The sequence below is a fragment of the Galleria mellonella genome, unplaced genomic scaffold, assembly GCF_026898425.1.
Source record: "Galleria mellonella isolate WM207_F2 unplaced genomic scaffold, CSIRO_AGI_GalMel_v1 utg103, whole genome shotgun sequence".
Lineage (NCBI taxonomy): Eukaryota > Metazoa > Arthropoda > Insecta > Lepidoptera > Pyralidae > Galleria > Galleria mellonella.
Window position 1 is genome coordinate 456,294 of NW_026441966.1, and position 18,240 is coordinate 474,533.

The window sequence follows — 18,240 nt, forward strand, 5'->3', positions numbered from 1 at the left end:
AAGAAAAAAAAATTTAATGTATAAAATACAATCATTGCTATTATTGTACAGTGGGTTTTAATAAGTATTCACAAACTTGGCTAAATAACAGAAAAGAAAGAGTAGAAACTAACAAACGGCAGCCAAATTTCACTCGTGCATATTCGTGCTGCGTGTCTCCTCAGGTCAGTCTCAATCGTTTTAAATAAATTTCCATATCGGAAACATCGTTACTGTGTTTGTGGCTTCTTTCTAAATGTAAAACTGCATCCTTCACACATCAGATCACGTTTATCCGTCTTCCTATCTACATATAAACTGATTTTTACCGGTAAAATCCTGCTTGTAGTATTTCTACTCATTTATATGTCTGTCAGACATTTCTGAGTTCTAAATTTAATATTTTTTTAAATTCAATCGATCGGTCGATCGCAACTATTAATCCAGTCGATCGTGGCAAAGCAAAAAATATAAGATGCTTAGACGCAATGCTCACACTAATATAAATAAGTACTTACTAAGAATAATTTTCAATTTTACGTTTTCCCTCTTAATAAAATAAAAAATACTACAATACACGATTGTGTAACTATGTTGTTTCATTTGAGATTTCAAGAAGTATGTAATTGGTAGATCGCACAAGGTTTCGTCAGTAAACAGTAGATTACTGACAGTAGGTTTTTTAATTAAAAAGAAATTGTGTCTGCCAAACATCATATTAGCTGACTGAAATTTGACAGCTACTCCATGTTCTATCTATGTATATAATCTAAGGTCACTTCATCTTCCATCTATTTATTAATACCTAAGAATAATATATATTTCGAGTAAAATAGATTAATCAACAATAATCTAAAGCTTTATATCTTCACGTTACATCGACACTTTCTTTTAAACTAACCTGCTCACTTATAACTTGGTATTCTATTATTTAATTGTACACAATACAGGTTGTGAGGGGAAAGGGATTGTTAGCAATGCGGTCTAACAGCCCCAATGCTAACAATGTTACTAATCAGGTCGACCTCCACGTGGTTCCCCCTGGAAACCATCGTGGTTACTTCTCGTGGAATTCCTCACGATGGGCTAACTGACCCGCTTTCATCGTCATCTATAATCTATGACTGGTACCCCATCAGCGTATACCGTTAGCGTAGGCAGGGTTACTATTGCATTATCACCCATTAAAAAAAATACAGGTTGTAATTAAGTGAATCATGTATTTCTCTAGATTAATGATTTTTCAATAAATCTGATAAGGTCATTTTAATCTGAATCCATTGTTTTTCTAGAGTTTATTTATGCTTTTTTTAAATACACCGATACTTACAATAACTGATCGAACAGTTTGTATAAAAGCTTGTTAACGTGAGTGTAGGCGGAGTCAGGGCAGAGGTCGCCGCCGCTTCGGTCCGCTGGCGCAACCGCTCCACGGTCGACGGTTGGGCAAGCTGCTATCACTCTGCGATAACCACAAGTGGTTGGCGTTGTCAATTGTAGTTTTATAGCGTACTGCTTAATAGGGAGCTTTGTCGAGATTAAGCAATGGCCGAGAGCGGTTACCGTTACACAAATAGCATGTTCTGTAGTTATACCGATACACTGTCATATCTGTCTGTTTACTGTATAGATAATCTGGTAGTATTATTTTATTGTTGCCCTATTCCCTTTGGCCGAAACAGAATATCAGTGCTTTGCTCTTTTGAGGGCGAAGCAATAAACTGTGTTGTGACCATTTTATATTGTTATACACGTATGGTACATGCACAAAAGGAAAAATTGTACTTGGATTTATGTATTTTTTTTTTAATCATTCATGTTATCTCGCTTTTTATGTATATCTGTATATGTTATAATTTGTGTGCTGTAAGTAATGCAAGTAAATTGTCTATCTATGTTCTGGGTTTAACGTTTAAACAACATAATATATCCAGGAAATTACTAAGCCAGCTGTAAATATTTACATGCAGGGGGGAAAGGGAACCAGGTCGATCTCCTCGCGGTTCCCCCTGGAAACTATCATGGTTAATTCCTGATGAATTCATCATGATGGGCTAACTGGCCTGTTTTCATTCTCATCTATCACCCTTCACTGGTGCTCCGCTAACGTATCCCGTTAGCGCAGGCGGGGTTACCATTTCATTTTCATCCATTTATGTATATATATATATATATATATATATATATATATATATATATATATATATATATATATATATATATATATATATATATATATATATATATATATATATATTGTATTGTATTTAATGTTTGTTATAATTGTATAATGCAATATGCTGTTGAAATGAAATGAAATGAGACAAGATGAGATATTGGTGTTCCTATGAATAAATAAATTAATTAATATAGGCAAAGAGAGAGCTGAATGCTAAAGATGTCTGTCCTTATATACATCTCTAGCTTCCTCCACTTTCATTAGTCGACACATATGTCACAAACACGTCGATTCCGGAGACTCCTCTCTCAGATAATCGACCGACTACAAAAACGGCGAAAGTTCTCAATTAAGATGTATTTTTTTTTTGTTTATTACCTCTGGTGCCCCGCCGGTGTATACCGATAGCGCGGATGGAGTTACCATTCCATTATCACCTATAAAAACAAATTCAGTCATTCAAGAATAAATTGATAAAAATTCTATTATATATTCTTCCTATGCATTCCGAATATTATTTGCCATATTCTGTACACATTAATTTGATCACATCTAATTTAATATTATTCTGTTATTAGTTGTATTTATCCATTTATTTCATCATCATCTCAGCCATTATCCATCCACCGCTCAACATAAGCGTCCCCTATAAACTGCCATAAATAGGGGGAGAAGGGATTATTAGTAATGCGGATTATCAGTTCCATTGCTAATAATATGCTCTAACAGGTCGACCTCCCCGTGGTCTCCAATGGAAACCATCGTGCTGAATTCGAAATGTATTCATCACGATGGGCTAACTGACCTGCCTTTTCATCCTCACCGATCATCCCTCACTGATTCCCCGCCAGTGTATACCGTTAGCGCAGGCGGGGTTACCATTCCATTATCATCCATTAAAAAAAACTGCCTTAAGAACGGTTCTCAGCCATTTGCGTTCACTGACTTCCTGCAATGCATTTGAGGTCATCACTCCATCTAGGGGGGTTCGTCCTGCATTGCATTTGTACGTACAAGATTGTTACTTATTAATTCTGTGTTTGTTTGTTTGTGTGTTTATTAATGTGAAATTGTTTTCTTAAGTAAATGTTGTGTGTTTTTTGTAAATACGTGTACATGTTATGTCCATTAATTTTGATTTATGTGTTTACGCTGTCGGTGTACCTTTTAAAATAAATCAATACCTCATTTCTAAAAGAAACTATATGTATGGACTACGATGTCCTTAGTATTTATTGGTAAGCGACAATTACCACTTTCCATAAAGTAAACAACGAAGGATATGGAAAATATGTAATCTAAGTTGTACCTGTTAAAATAGCCTCCCCACCCCCCTCCTTCCAAACGAATATAATGTATATGAATTCTTTTAGGGGGGAGGAAGGGGAGGAAGAGATTGTTAGTAATGCGGAGTATCAATCCCATTGCTAGCAATATAACCTGGAAACTATCGTGCTGAATTCCAGGTGCATTCATCACGATGGGCTAGCTGACCTACCCTTTCATCCTCACCTTTCATACCTCACTGGTGCCCCGCCAGTGTATACCGTTAGGGCAAGCGGGGCTACCATTATCATCTATATATATATATATATATATATATATATATATATATATATATATATATATATATATATATATATATGAACGACCTTTTTTTTTCATTTAGATAATCAACTTTTTAATTTTAAGTATATTCTTAACTTATCTTGATATTTTAAGAATATACCTAAATTGGTTTTCTATTGAGAGAAATGAGTATCAGGGTGTCTCTATGTTTGCTTCAATTTCATACCTGATCTCCTAAACGTCTGCTAGTTTCGTCGATTTCCCTCTAATAAATTATAGAATGTCTAACTAATATACAATTACCAGGCATGTCTCGCACTTGTGAGTAGGGTACTTACACAATATGCACGTCGCATTAAAATTCAAACACTGTCAAGTTTTCACTATGAAGGACCTTGTTCAACATTTGAATATGATATAATTGTATAATATAATAATATACATATATTGTAGTATTCATTTGATAGTATAGAATATCTATTTCACTATCGACTGCTTTTTTGTTTGATTCAAATGCGCATGGTATATTATTTATGTCTATTTTTATATTTATCGCAGTTAACGTTCTATAAGTACGAGCCTCAACTGGTCCTCGAAAGCGACAGCGTTAGGCTCTATTGGAACCGAACCATCATCACAGGACAGTTCCTACGAATATAGTGATATCGTGATGCTGAATTAGGCGCTCTCGAGGGTGTTTTTGATGGATGTCACCACACCGCATGATGATAACTTCGTAAAAGTCGAATCCGAAAAGAAATATGTTGACTTGGCTCACGATGTGACCAAAATTTGGGGGGTTACGTCCACCGAATTCATCGCAATTGTTCTGCTGATTAATGATCTTATCCCATCCAATTTGGAACAACCTCAACCTCAACAACCTCGGACGGTTGGGATTCCGAGGCGCCTCACTCCCGGGAAAGATGCAGAAAGCGGTGCTCTTAGATACTGCCCGCATAGTGCCCGGTTTCTCTTCCTAGGGCCTTCCGTGCCGGGCCGTTTCCGGCCATTTCGGCCGACTGTGCTTCTGTCGGGGGTTAGTTTGCCATCTCCTTTCCTAAAATGTAAATTTTGTTAAAAAGAAAATATTAATAAATAAATATTTTTATTTCAGGTATATACCTGACACCGACGAGAATTTCTAGAAGCCGTCGCTCCCGCTACCATCCTTCCTGACACTTCTTTGATTTCTCAGTAGTTTATACTATTAAAACGAAAATCACGAATGAGATCAATCGCCATCGACAGGGAGTTCACCCTCATACCCTATAACCTAAATGGTCGCGTACAACGCGGTTTCAGAGATATTTTCTCCCTCGAACACTCAGGTTATAGAATGAACTTCCTGCTGAGGTTTTCCCGAGAGACTATAGCATGAGGTTAGTTAAATAGGAAATAAAAAGGTTTCTTTAGGATCGGTAACGTTTGCGTACCTAATACTTCTGGTATTGCAGGCGTTCATAGGCTACGATAACCGCTTACCATCAGGTGGGCCGTATGCTTATTTGCCACCTCAATGGTATAAAAAAGCGCCTATAATGCGCCTACTGAGCGTGAATTGCATTGAACAATTCGAGCGCACTTATATGCAACTTTTTTTTCAACAGGCGCAAAAAAAATCTGCTAGATAAGGATGCTCCACAGTTTGAAATGGGTTTGGAAACATTTAGGTAATATTTTTAGATAATTTTGGTGTTTGTTTCGGTTTGACGGGTGGGTTATGGCAGTGAATTTACAGGGCACAGAGGAATAACACCTGAGTCCTCAGGAATGGCAACGCATGGGGGGTATCATGGGCAAAACGGTATACTCTGTTATATCCATGGTACTGCTCATGTCTATAGGCAACAGTTACCACTTTCCATCAGGTGGGCCATCTGCTAGTTTGCACCTGCAAAGTATGTTTGGGAAAGAGAAACTAAAAGTATGTATGACCTTTTTCTTCGTTCGTTTTGCAATACATGGTAAAGCATAGTAAAATACAATTTTGTAACAGGATCTATGGTCTTAGAAATCATATCGACATGAAGAAAACAATATTTGACGTTAGAGTAAAAATCTAAATTCATGTCTGGCAATCCTGGAAGGCTTACTGGCCAAATAACTTAGTATTGGATTTTATTTTAAATTTACCGTCGCACAAGTATTCTGCTAGGGGGAAAGGGATTGTTAGTAATGGAGACTGAGAATCCCATTGCTAGCAATATACCCAACCAGGTCGACCTCCTCGCAGTTCCCCCTGGAAACTATCATGGTTAATTCCTGATGAATTCACCATGATGGGCTAACTGGTCTGTTTTCGTTCTCATCTATCAGCCTTCACTGGTGATCCACCAGCGTATACCGTTAGCGCAGGCGGGGTTACCATACCATTTTCACCCATCAAAAAAAAAGTATTCTGCTAATCACCTTTTACAGCACCCTGACGATAAAGAGTCATGGCACGTTGTATTTAATACTGTTATCACACAGACTCTTGGTAGACTCTTTATTTATTTATTTTATTTATCTATTTATTTATGACTAAGGTTGTCCAGTTTCATATTTTTAACTGAAGAGACGAGCCTACAATGAGTCCTATAAATACTTATCATTAAGAATCTTAGATTTACTAATATAATCTACAATGCAATATAACCTACTGTAGGTTGTAACGATGATTTTATTTTGTTCTAGTCTGTTGTAGTAGCGTATTTTTTTTATGGGTGAAAATGGAATGGTAACTCTGCCTGCGCTTACGGGATAAGCTGGCGAAGCACCAGTGAAGGGTGATAGATGAGAATGAAAACAGGCCAGTTAGCCCATCATGATGAATTCATCAGGAACCAACCATGATAGTTTCCAGGGGGAACCGCGAGGAGGTCAACCTGTTTGGGTATATTGCTAGCAATGGGATTCTCAGTCTCCATCACTAACAATACCTTACCCCCCTGTAGTAGCGTATTAAAAATAAATGTTAAAAAAAATCATATTTTAAAAAATACTGTTATTTCTTTACTACGATATATACTATGAACCACATTTGAATAATTATGTATCGAGAACAAAGTACAAGAAACTCCGTAATTACTGTTTAAATAAGAGCCCTTTTTGTATTCTCTTATATATAACTAGTGGCCGGTCCCGGCGTCGCACAAGTGGACATTTTTAACATTTCCCTCACTGCTCTGCTCCTATTGATCATAGCGTGATGAAAAGTATACTATAACCTGCCCAGGAGTATGAAGAATAATTGTAGCAAGTTTCGTTAAAATCCGTCGAGTAGTTTTTGTTTGTATAACGAACATTAGACAAACAGACAGACAGACAAAAAATTTACTGATTGCATTTTTGGCATCAGTATCGATCACTAATCACCCCCTGATAGTTATTTTAGAAATATATATCATGTACAGAATTGACCTCTCTACAGATTTATTATAAGTATAGATTTGATCTGTTCTTTACAATACTGTATTTTAACTGAATTTCCTAATCGTCATTGTATATTTATATGTATCAGGTCAAAGATTATATATTATACTAGTAAGAAAGAGTTGAATAAATGAATAAAATATGTTAGTAAACTGTAGGGGTGTCAAGGTGATAAATAATTCACAGAATTCAGTCTAATTTTTTATTTGTAAAAAAAAAAAAAAAACAATAAAATTAAATAATACAATGAGCACATGCGCTTATTGCCCGGGAAAAGATACAGTCTTCCGGAGCAAGAAGCCGCAGTAAAGACCAGTTCAAACTAAACTGAACACTTTAGCAGCCGTCCAATTGATCAGTTGCCAGCGGTCGCGCTAGACTGGTGACCAGATCGGTGAACGACAATGTCCAGCGGCTGCTAGCGGCACAAACAAATAAACCTCAATAAATAAACCTTACAATAAACTTGAGCCTTCCGACTGATTCAAATCAACGTTTCATGTAAATACACCACCTTAATGTGCAATAAATAAAGGTATGTGCGATCACAATTATTACTCTAAATCACTAAATCTAAATATATCTATATATATATACTTCATAAGGTTGATAATTGTTTTAATATCAAATTCGATTTGTACCAAATTTTGTTACATTTTGTATATAAATTTAACTTCACATTGGCGACAAAAATCTAAAGTTTGTTCTTACATTGTAAGTAATTAAAACTATACACGGCATGCTTACGGTAATGTCTGCTTTTGTCATGTTCTGATTGAATATAGCTAGCAGTAATGGCAACGTGGCTGGGACGGTCGCGTGGCTCCGGCGCGCCCCTACAGTGTCACAAGTTGACTAGCTTAGTTGCTTATATATCGATCACTCTACCCACAATTCTCTCACTAAACAAATAAATAACTTATCGCCTAACACGAAGAGCTATCGACTAATACTTCTCTTTCATAATTTGACACATTTAAGCAGGCGCTTGACGCGCCTGATATCTTTCTCGCTCCCCTAAACATTATATTTGCTTTATAAATAATTTGTCCAACTAATACACATATTTAGTTACCAGACAACACTGGTCTACGTTATAAATATATCTATCCCAGGCAAAGAAGTTGTGCTTGTCTGGGAAACAAATTGACGAGGAATACACTTAACCATTTAACAGGGTTACTGTATCAGAACTCATAAATCTAATAGTCTCTACATTAACTTATAGTTTCAAGAACGAAACTTATTTACTATGAAATGCTAATTAGCTGAGGTTCCATCGACGTACGCTGGCATGGCTTTCACTGCGTTGTGCTAGAAGCATCCAATGGTAGAGCCTCTATTCTCTGGCTAGTTTCTGAAGACGTGTCAAATCCTGAAGACGTTGTGATCTCGCTTGAAGCAGCAAGTTTGCTCTCTGTTGCTGTCTCCGCAGAGGATAACGAAACAGAACTATTATCTGGAGATGTCTCCTCGGAAACTGTTTTTTCACTCTTCTTCATTATCTTAGTAGGTCGACTGTTAACTGATGGCACGTAAGTTTGTGTTATTATTTCTATATCTTTCTTATCTGTTTTATTTGCTACCATATCGTCAGATACGTTATCTATAATAGGTCTTCGGGTTGTAGGCTCAACTTTATCATGTGGTGGAGGAGCATCTGTGATACCCTCAGAATCATCGTCTTCAATTTCAATAATCTTTTGCTTCGTTACTTGCACTTGATTCTTAGTTTTGATCGGAACTTCAGTGATAGAGTTCACATTCCAGTTATTATTTTTACTTTTATAACCGGCATTAACGGGTATTAATTCCTCTGAATCAGAAATGCTAGCGGTACCGGTAACATGACGTGTTACACTGGGTTCATCAGTATGATCACTGATAGACGCAACATCACCTACCAAATTAATAAAATCTGTAAGAACATTATTTTTCGGTTTCTCCCCTGCTACAATTAAGGCAGCACTCTTATCGGAATCTGGTGAGATTTTAATCAACTCAACTCCATCTGTAGCGCTTTCAGATGAACCAAAAGAAGTTAATACAAATTCTGTAGTTTCAATATTTTCTGTTGAATGACTTTCTGTATTTAATGATGCTAATTTAGATACGGTTATTATCTCTGGATCTGTGACAAGAATTTTAGTAGGAACTGTATCAACTAAAGAAGACACCGTTGTAGTAGCAGCAATTTTTTCTTTCGTTATACTCTCAGACACATCATGTGGATTTTGGTCACTGGTCTCGATAGGCAATGAACTAATTTCCGTTTGTGAAGCAACTTCAGTTGCTTCATTGGATTTAGCTATTGAACTCGTGGTTTGTTCTTGTGAATTTTTTGTATTTAATGAGAATTCTGTAGTTTCAACACTTTTAGGTGTTACGACATCAAATCCTGATACATTTTCCGTGCTGGATCTTGGTTCTATTTCACTTTTCGGGTTCTCTGTTTTTGATTCAGATTTTGGTGTGTTAGCAGTCGTACTAACTGGTGTAGATTGGGTAGTTAATGTTGTTTCTATTTCATCTAACTCTCCAGTTATATCTTCCGGTACCAATGAGGGTAAATTTAGTATTTCAGTTGGAATAGCAGATCTAAGGTTAAGCATTGAATTTTCTTTTGTACTCGAAAATTCAGTACTAGTGATAACCTCTAAAGGAACTGTACTTGATTCCGTAAAAACAGTAAAAACTTCTGGCGTTTTCTCTGTTGTCAATGGTTCTTCGGGAATATCTTTAAATACCTTTACCTGTACTTTCTTTGTAGTAGAGGCTTCAGTAGATGTAGTAGTACTGGTTAAAATTTCATGACTACTGGGAATATGCTCATTATCAACATTTGTTTCGGGCATAATTTCATCATCATGACTACCTAGTACAGACAAATCATCTGGTAATGGCGGGAAAGCTGGATTATGATCAAAGGGTGTATCTTCTTCTTCTATTATAACAGGTGCTTTAGTAGTAGTTGTTGTTGTTGTTGACACACCAAAATTAACTGACGACGAACCTGCTGTAGCTACACTAGGAACATTTGAAGGATATATTTCACTATTTACAGAATCTTGTGTAGAAAAACTAATTTTAGAAGGTGTTGCATCATTAGTGAAATTAATAGTTGAAAAATTATCTGTGCTTGTCGTGGTAGGCACCGATGTTAAAGATGATGAAATTACTACAGGTGAAGAAGATGGATGTATTTCAATTACTACCGGTCGTTCCGTAAGTTCAGCTTGATTCGCAATATTCTTCTCCGATGTCGCTTCTCGGGGAATAAGAGGAGATTTTGAAGACGAGTATTCGCCGACCTCGCTACTGGGCGATGGTAATATTTCTTTAATTTTTACATCAGTTATAATTGGTATCTCAGAGACGGGGGTAATTTCCTTAATAGTTATCTCCTGTTTGATGTTTTCCTTTGGTACAGTGGGAACTGCACTGGATATCAATACGCCAGCTGTAGATAAACTTAACGTCGATGGTGAAATCCCGGGCAGAGATGTCACACCTGTAATAATATGAGAAGAAACTGTAACTTTCTAAAAAATATATATAGCATCAATAAGTCTCACATATTTGATTTTTAGCGAAACCAACAAAATATAAACTTTTCTAAATTGGCTGCTGGATATTATAGTTTCCAAATTTTATAGTATAGTACAAGACATCTCAATTTCAGTAACAGACAGTTGAAATGGTCGTCCATCTGTTATTAAATCATTATCATGTTGTCATTTACCAGAGGAAGACTTTGTACAAAAGTCAATTGCTTGGACACCTTTGTCCCATTCGTATTTCTACCGTGAAGCAGTTGTGTTTGCATCGCTGTGTTTCGGGTGGGATATGGCGTGAATTTACAAGGTACAGAGGAATAACATCTGAGTCCTCAGAAATAGCAACGCATGGGGGGTATCACGGGCGAAACAGTATACTCTGTTATGTCCATGGTACTGCTTATGTCTATAGGTTACCAGTTTCCATCAGGTGGACCGTCAGCTTATTTGCCATTCTAAGTTGTATAAAAAAAACTTACCTATAATATATCTTCTTCTTTACAGGTATGTATTTATTTTAGATTTTATTGCACTGTTTATAAAAATAATAAATATAGTTAATTTACAATTTTATCATTGATGTTTTTATGCAATTTTCTTACAGCATTTGATATTTTAGCTTACAGGCCACTTCATAGAAGGTGGTTATCATCGTCTAAGGATAAGAGCGGTACCATGGATATTACAGGATTGAATGGTGACGCCAGTACGCACATATGTTTCCATTCATGGCTATGAAGGTTTTACGCCTTCATACTCTATAACTTTACCCCTATTCTCCACTTTCACACCAAAACACAGCCCTGCAGCTGTTGCACCACAGCAGAAACATGTATTGAATAAAGGCATGGATACACATGTCGATGTGAATCTTGTACAAAGATTTATCCAATACAAATCGTAGACTGAAGCTAGTGAAATATTGAATACCTCTGAGAGGACAGTTGTCATATTCCGGGCAACATCGGCCAGGGACTAGGCGCGGCCGGCAGTCATCTCTCACGAAGCAAGCAATTCGCCGGCAAACCACCTCTCCTCCCTGGCAGTAACAAACGCGGCAAGGGTCCGCTGGGTCCACCAGCTTCTCACCATTACCATATACACGGCCTTCTTGTTCGCATTCTGAAATTGAAGAATTGAGAATTTTTGAAAGACAAAATAGACCCATGTTCATTATTTAAGAAATTATTCAGCGTCTGCAACTTTCTTCGTAGTAAATGAAGAGTTGTTACCTGATGTTATTTGCTATTCTCTACCAGCCCCTGTTATCATTTATAATCTGTTATAACACAATACAACTAGAAAAGGATTATTAGTAATGGAATCTAACAATGCGTCCTATCAGGTCAACCTCTACTGTTTTTACTATAGTAGTTAAATCTTGCGAAACTTGTTATGATGAACTGCACCTACAGTAGATGCAGGTACATCACTTGTCATGCCTCACTGGTACCCTGTCAGTGTTTACTGATAGCGCAGGCGAGGTTACCAATCCCTTTTTTCCCATAAAAGAAATATTAAATAAGAAAATATTAACCAAAGAAATTCATTCTTTAGAAACAGACACTTTTCCTATTTTTTCTAAAAAACAGACAGTTAAGTGGTAACTTCAGCCTGCCAGAGGGAAAATGTTGGTAGGTGACAAAGAAAGTGTTGATTGGAAGTTGACAAGATGAATTGTCTCTTTTAACGCCTATTGTCACTTCTCGATGCTGATCTTTGTGACAAAAATACATTCAGTTCTCTGCTTTATTTTCTGCCCTATGCATGATTTTTACACGGCAAGACATTGTGTCTTCATCAGCTATCAAACCTTTATCAAGAATTTTTCACCTTTAATCTTGGAGCAGGAACGAATTACATACACTCACGAATCCTCACTACCGTAATAAGTAATACTCACCACACTGGTAAGTCGGACAGCAATGATCGGGTCGGTGCAGCGCCTTGCAGCCGGGCCGCGGCTCGCAGCGTTGCTTCTCGCATTGCACCGCGCCCGCGGCGCAGGAGCAGCGCTCGCAAGGTGTGGAGCCGGGGAACTCGTCGCCGGCCATGTATACCAAATCGCCGACTGCACAACTACCTGTAATGCGTACAACATTTACGTTTAATAAAAAATATATTTGGGATATGCAGCATTTTTCTATCAATACATAAGCCTAGCTATAGCTGTATACAACAAAATAACTCAGCCAATGTCTTCTAAATTTTGCTATATATACGATTTGATATCTTTAGTTTCAATTCAATTCGAATCAGTTTTTACAGGGGAAGTCACACAGTCAATACAATTTGTACACTGCTTCTCTATTTGCCTCGAAGTGAAGTTGTATTCCATCTACCAGCCCGAGAATGTCCTAGAAAACGTACTCAGCACGTTGTTTAGCAATGTTAGCTATAAATAAATTAATAACGGAATAACTTTTTTTTTTTATTTCTGACTGAGAGGAGAGAAAATTTTTTATATTTTTTTTATTTTTGATAGAGATTTTTTACTACTTGAACATGTGCAAAACTCACGCCACCTTTCAGTCGTTAAGATCAAAAAGCACTCGGCCTATTTGAAAGCCGGATATTCAATATTCTCGTCAAAAACTTTCATACAAATTTATTAAAAAAATTCCTTTCTTTATGTTATCCTATGTTTTTATGAAAATTCTTATGTACCCTTCTAGACTCATAGTACAGGTACTTTATTCTTTTGTTTCCAAACGTACTAAACCATTATCTTACCTTCTTTTAGTCCTAATTCAGAGCTCGTGACATTTGGAAGAGGGCTTATAGGACCTGAAACAAAAATAAAAATTGTTTTTACAACTTGCACACGTACCTGTCTACTATCAAAAGCTAGTCGAAGATAAATTGGCAAGCAAATCCAAGGAAAAAATTCAAAATAATTATTTCAAAATCTTTCGGTGGATTATCATTGCTTTTATAGTTTTGTAATATTATACTGAATATTTTGTGTTACGTAGTATGCTCTCTATAAATCTTCAACCGGCCAATAAATTAAACGTTGAAGATTCAATTATCTAAAATTTATTCTCTCCTTTTCACGAGGTATTCGGAATAGCAATATAATTAATGAGAATAATTCAAAGATGGTTCCGAATTCACTTAGATCAATTACATCTAATTGTCGGTTATTTCGCTGTATAAATTATAATAAGATACAGTTAACTTTCAGTCATTTTCAAATTCTCAACGAACACATAATTTTCTATATTTATAATAAATCTGTAGAGAGGTCAATTCTGTACATGAAATATATTTCCAAAATAAATATCAGGGGGTGATTAGTGATTGATACTTATGCCAAAAATGCAATCAGTAAAATTTTTGTCTGTCTGTCTGTATGTTCGTTATAGGAACAAAAACTACTCGACGGATTTTAACGAAACTTTGTACAATTTTTCTTCATACTCCTGGGCAAGTTATAGTATACTTTTCAGCACGCTACGATGAAAAGGAGCAAAGCAGTGAAGGGAAATGTTGGGAAAACGGGAGAAGTTACTCCATTTTTAAGCTTCCGTCGCGTGTGCAGCCTTAATGGCCACTTTTTAAAATGTAAAAATGTCCACCCGTGCGACGCCGGGACGGGCCGCATGTGTTTAATAAAATCAGTTTAGTATTTTCCCCAAAATGAAATAAACGAAAGTGAAATACTATATCTTTTTTTTTATTTTCTATGTTTATAGCTTTAATGATCGTAAAACTTACAAGATACTTTAACAACCTAATCCTTACTAAACCGTGGAATGCATCTTAACTGATTTATACCTATGCAATATATGACAAATTACCCTCCGGTAAACTTTTGTTTTACTTTTTCGCTACCCTTCTCAGGAACAAGATGACGGATGATTCACCCCGTCCCTTAATCCCTCCCCGCCCCCCGCCCCCCGAAAGCACACGAATAAGTAATGACGCGCTGTTTCGTCTGGTCCGCGCATTCCGAGTCCCTCCCCCGCTATTATACTCTCCTCAAGCTTTGATTTATGCTCTGAATCTCTCTGAATACCTACTCTACGAGTGGCAGCAAATTTGTTTTTACGTTTTCCATTTCCGTCCCTTTTTTCTTTATGATTTTTTTTTCCTATTGAAAAGAGCTTGTCGTCGTTTTTCGGGGTGCAAGCTTTTTAATACACCTTGTTGAACGGTTGGTGCGTTCCAAGATATAGTATATCAGTGTAATAAAAGAGTCTATGGTGATTAAATGTTGTATTCTTATTATTGTTTTATTGCAAGTTAGAATGGCAAACAAGCTGATAGCCCACTCATGCATTGCCATTCATGAAGACTGCTTGGGCACCTCTGTCCCATTCGTGTTTCAATCGTAAAGCAGTTGTGTTTGCATTGCTGTGTTTCAGTTTGAAGGGTGGAATATGGCGTGAATTTACTGGGTACGGAGATATTACACTTGAATCCTCAGGAATGGCAACGCATGGGGTGTATCATGGGCGAAACAGTATACTCTGTTATGTCCATGGTACTGCTCATGTCTATAGGCGACGGTTACCACTTTCCATCAGGTGGACCGTCAGCTTATTTGCCATTCTAAGTTGTATAAAAAAAGACTAAGTTTTTATCCCTCTACACCTTGTTATTTTACTGCCATATCCCACTCTTCGAACCGAAATACAGCCATGCAAACACAACTGCTTCACGGTAGAAACACGGATGAGACAGACAGACTCGTAAATAATAATAATAAATATAATGAAATTATGAAATTGTTAAGCATTGAAGTTACATAAGTAGCATAATATGGCTTATAATATATAAGCCATAATTTTTTTGTGACCAGGAACTTGCATTCTTCCACTTTGTTCGTACACACGTATGTTTCTTTTAGTTTAATTCTTCATGCTTTTAATCGACCTTCTATAAACTTGTCTAAACTAATGTAGTTTAATTTTTTTTTTAACTTTATGTTCTATTGTTAAAAAGTTCGAAAGTACATACATATTATATTTTAATGTAAGAACGCCCGGATTAACTTACAATTTAGTATTAACTTGATTTTAAATGAGAATATTTGACTAGTTTTCTAGTTTCTAGGCGCTCAGTCAATCTAGCGCTCATGTCCTTGATAATCCCGAAATTAGTCGAGCATTCTCGACTAAAATACACGTAACTTCGTCCGGCTCTTCTTACATTAAATATTTTTTATTAAAAATAATTAAGGTTGCCGGATTTATCTCTTTTAAGTCGTCAACCAGATCTCGAATCACTTTTTGCTGCTGTACAACCATAGACAATGTAATACTGAACTAGTAATACAACTTAATCTACCTTAATCTATACTCTGTGTATTGTTAATTCCTTAATATTAATACGACCTGTTTAATTGTCGAATGCGATACAAGCGTCGTCCACACGACGTTCGCATACTAAGGCTGCGCGCGCACGTAAATAGTATGCAGATTGCCGTACGTCTGCGAAGGCGTCGGCGCCGGCGCCGCGCCGGTGACATAACATCAGTTTATGCAACATTTATGTATATATGTTTATTTGTAAACTCACAATGTACACGAGTGTGGATGCACTGAATTTTAAACTAATTGTCAACCCTTGTTGCTATGTGTACTTTACATAATAAAAGCGGAATACGTTACAAAGTTAACTGCAATGGAATTAAAGAGTACACTCGGAACATATTGAGCAAAAGAGAACAATTTGATGCGGTAATGAATAGTAGAATGGGTACCAGTAGTAATAGTTTACCCTCGGTAGTAAGAGTTTACCCAAATATGCTGCATTAATACTATTTGTTCTGTAATTATATATATTTTTATACAACTTAGAATGGCAAACAAGCTAACGGTCCACCTGATTGAAAGTGGTAACCGTCGCCTATAGACATGAGCAGTACCGTGGACATAACAGAGTATACTGTTTCGTCCATGATACCCCCCATGCGTTGCCATTCCTGAGGAATCAGGTGTTATTCCTCTGTACCCAGTAAACTCACGCCATATCCCACTCGTCAAACCGAAACACAGCCATGCAAACACAATTGCTTCACGGTTGAAACACGAATGAGACAGAGGTACCCAAGCAATCGACTTTTGTACAAAACCTCCCTCTGGTGGTTTTCATCGTATTTTTTTCAGAGCTATGTAATATCGCCAATTCTAAACCGATTTTAATCATGCTTTTTATAACAGTTGTTTGAATACCAGAAGAAGACTTTGTATAAATGTTTGGGTATTTCTGTCACATTCGTGTTGCTGCCGTGAAACAGTTGTGTGCGCACGGCTGTGTTTCGATTTGAATGGTGCGATATGGCAGTGAATTTACAGGTTTTTTTGTTGTTGATGCTACTTGTAAACATATTGGATGGAAAATATTTTAATTGCATTGTGCATTCTAAATTTAAATATATTCAAATTGTGTTTAAAAAACATCTTGTCGTTTGTCGTCATCGCTATTAATTTTGCGCTGCATTTAGAGTTCCGTAACAAAAAAGTACAAAGGAACCCTTATGATGCGACTTTGTCCATCCGTCCTTCTGACACAATGTTATATCTCAGCATGTACACGGTATGTGTGAATATTACAAAAAAAAAACGATGTTTCTAATTAGCACTGTTTTTGAGAAATTAATAAAAAAAAACTCTCCAAAAACAAACTATTAGTTTTAGTATTAGTTATGCGGTTTAGTTTTTAACTACAATTATGGCCCTCAATAAGAAATTATGTCATCATTTTATTTTATCTCATATATATTTGTGTGCGGAACCCACGGCGTGTGGGTTCAATTCGCACTCGCTGACCAGCTTTTTTATGCAGTTTCTATGTATAACATATCATATACGCAAAAACAAATGGGCGCAGTCAAAAATCACTGCCCGCATTAATCCTAACAGATCGTCCCGCGTCCTAAATTAATGCCAATCGAGCTGCTGAAGAGCTAGCTGGCTTTCCCTTTATTTCCCCGATTCATAGCGGTCCCTGCAATAAATTTACACACTAACTCAAGTTTGAACGACACCGGAGCGACCTCGGCCTAAAGTGGGACCCGGCGTCCTCGGCGAAGGGCGGGCGGATGAACCGAAACTAGGGCGATGTCGTGGAACTGTCAGTCGGTACGAGAACAGTGACCCCTCGAGTATAATAATATCACCTACATTATTCAGGTAGGTAATAGCTACAGTTAGAATTTATTGGGCGACTTCCGAAACAAAGATTTTTTTGTGTGTGTTACGCGATTATCTTAGCCGATTTTAAGCCGATTTTCAGTCGACTTCGAAAAGAAGGATTTTTTTATGTTTGTTTCCTCCGTACATAACTCCGTCAGCCGTCCATAGACAAATTTAGGATTTTTTTTTTTTCTCTGAAAGGATATATTTACAAATTGGTCCCATAGTTATTTTATTAAAATCTGTTCTGTAGTTTAGATTTTAAATTAAAGTAACTGGTTTTATTGCAAATGAAATCTTCTTTAACACAATTTTTACCTTATATTTTTTATTTTGCTGTAGGTAATATTTTTTTTACCACAATTGAAACTAGGTTTTTTTATTCCACAATCTT

At 36.7% G+C, this 18,240-nt stretch overlaps 1 protein-coding gene across 1 annotated transcript; it reads right to left on the bottom strand.

Moving 5' to 3' along the window:
- Nucleotides 1–8,445: 8,445 nt before the first annotated feature.
- LOC113517675 (uncharacterized) lies at nt 8,446–16,197 on the bottom strand. The gene is made up of 5 exons (XM_052896206.1): nt 16,068–16,197; nt 13,435–13,488; nt 12,605–12,784; nt 11,632–11,823; nt 8,446–10,655 (listed from the first exon to the last, which is right to left on the bottom strand). Exons 1-5 carry the CDS (start codon nt 16,195–16,197, stop codon nt 8,446–8,448), a joined length of 2,766 nt encoding a protein of 921 aa, XP_052752166.1.
- Nucleotides 16,198–18,240: the final 2,043 nt, after the last annotated feature.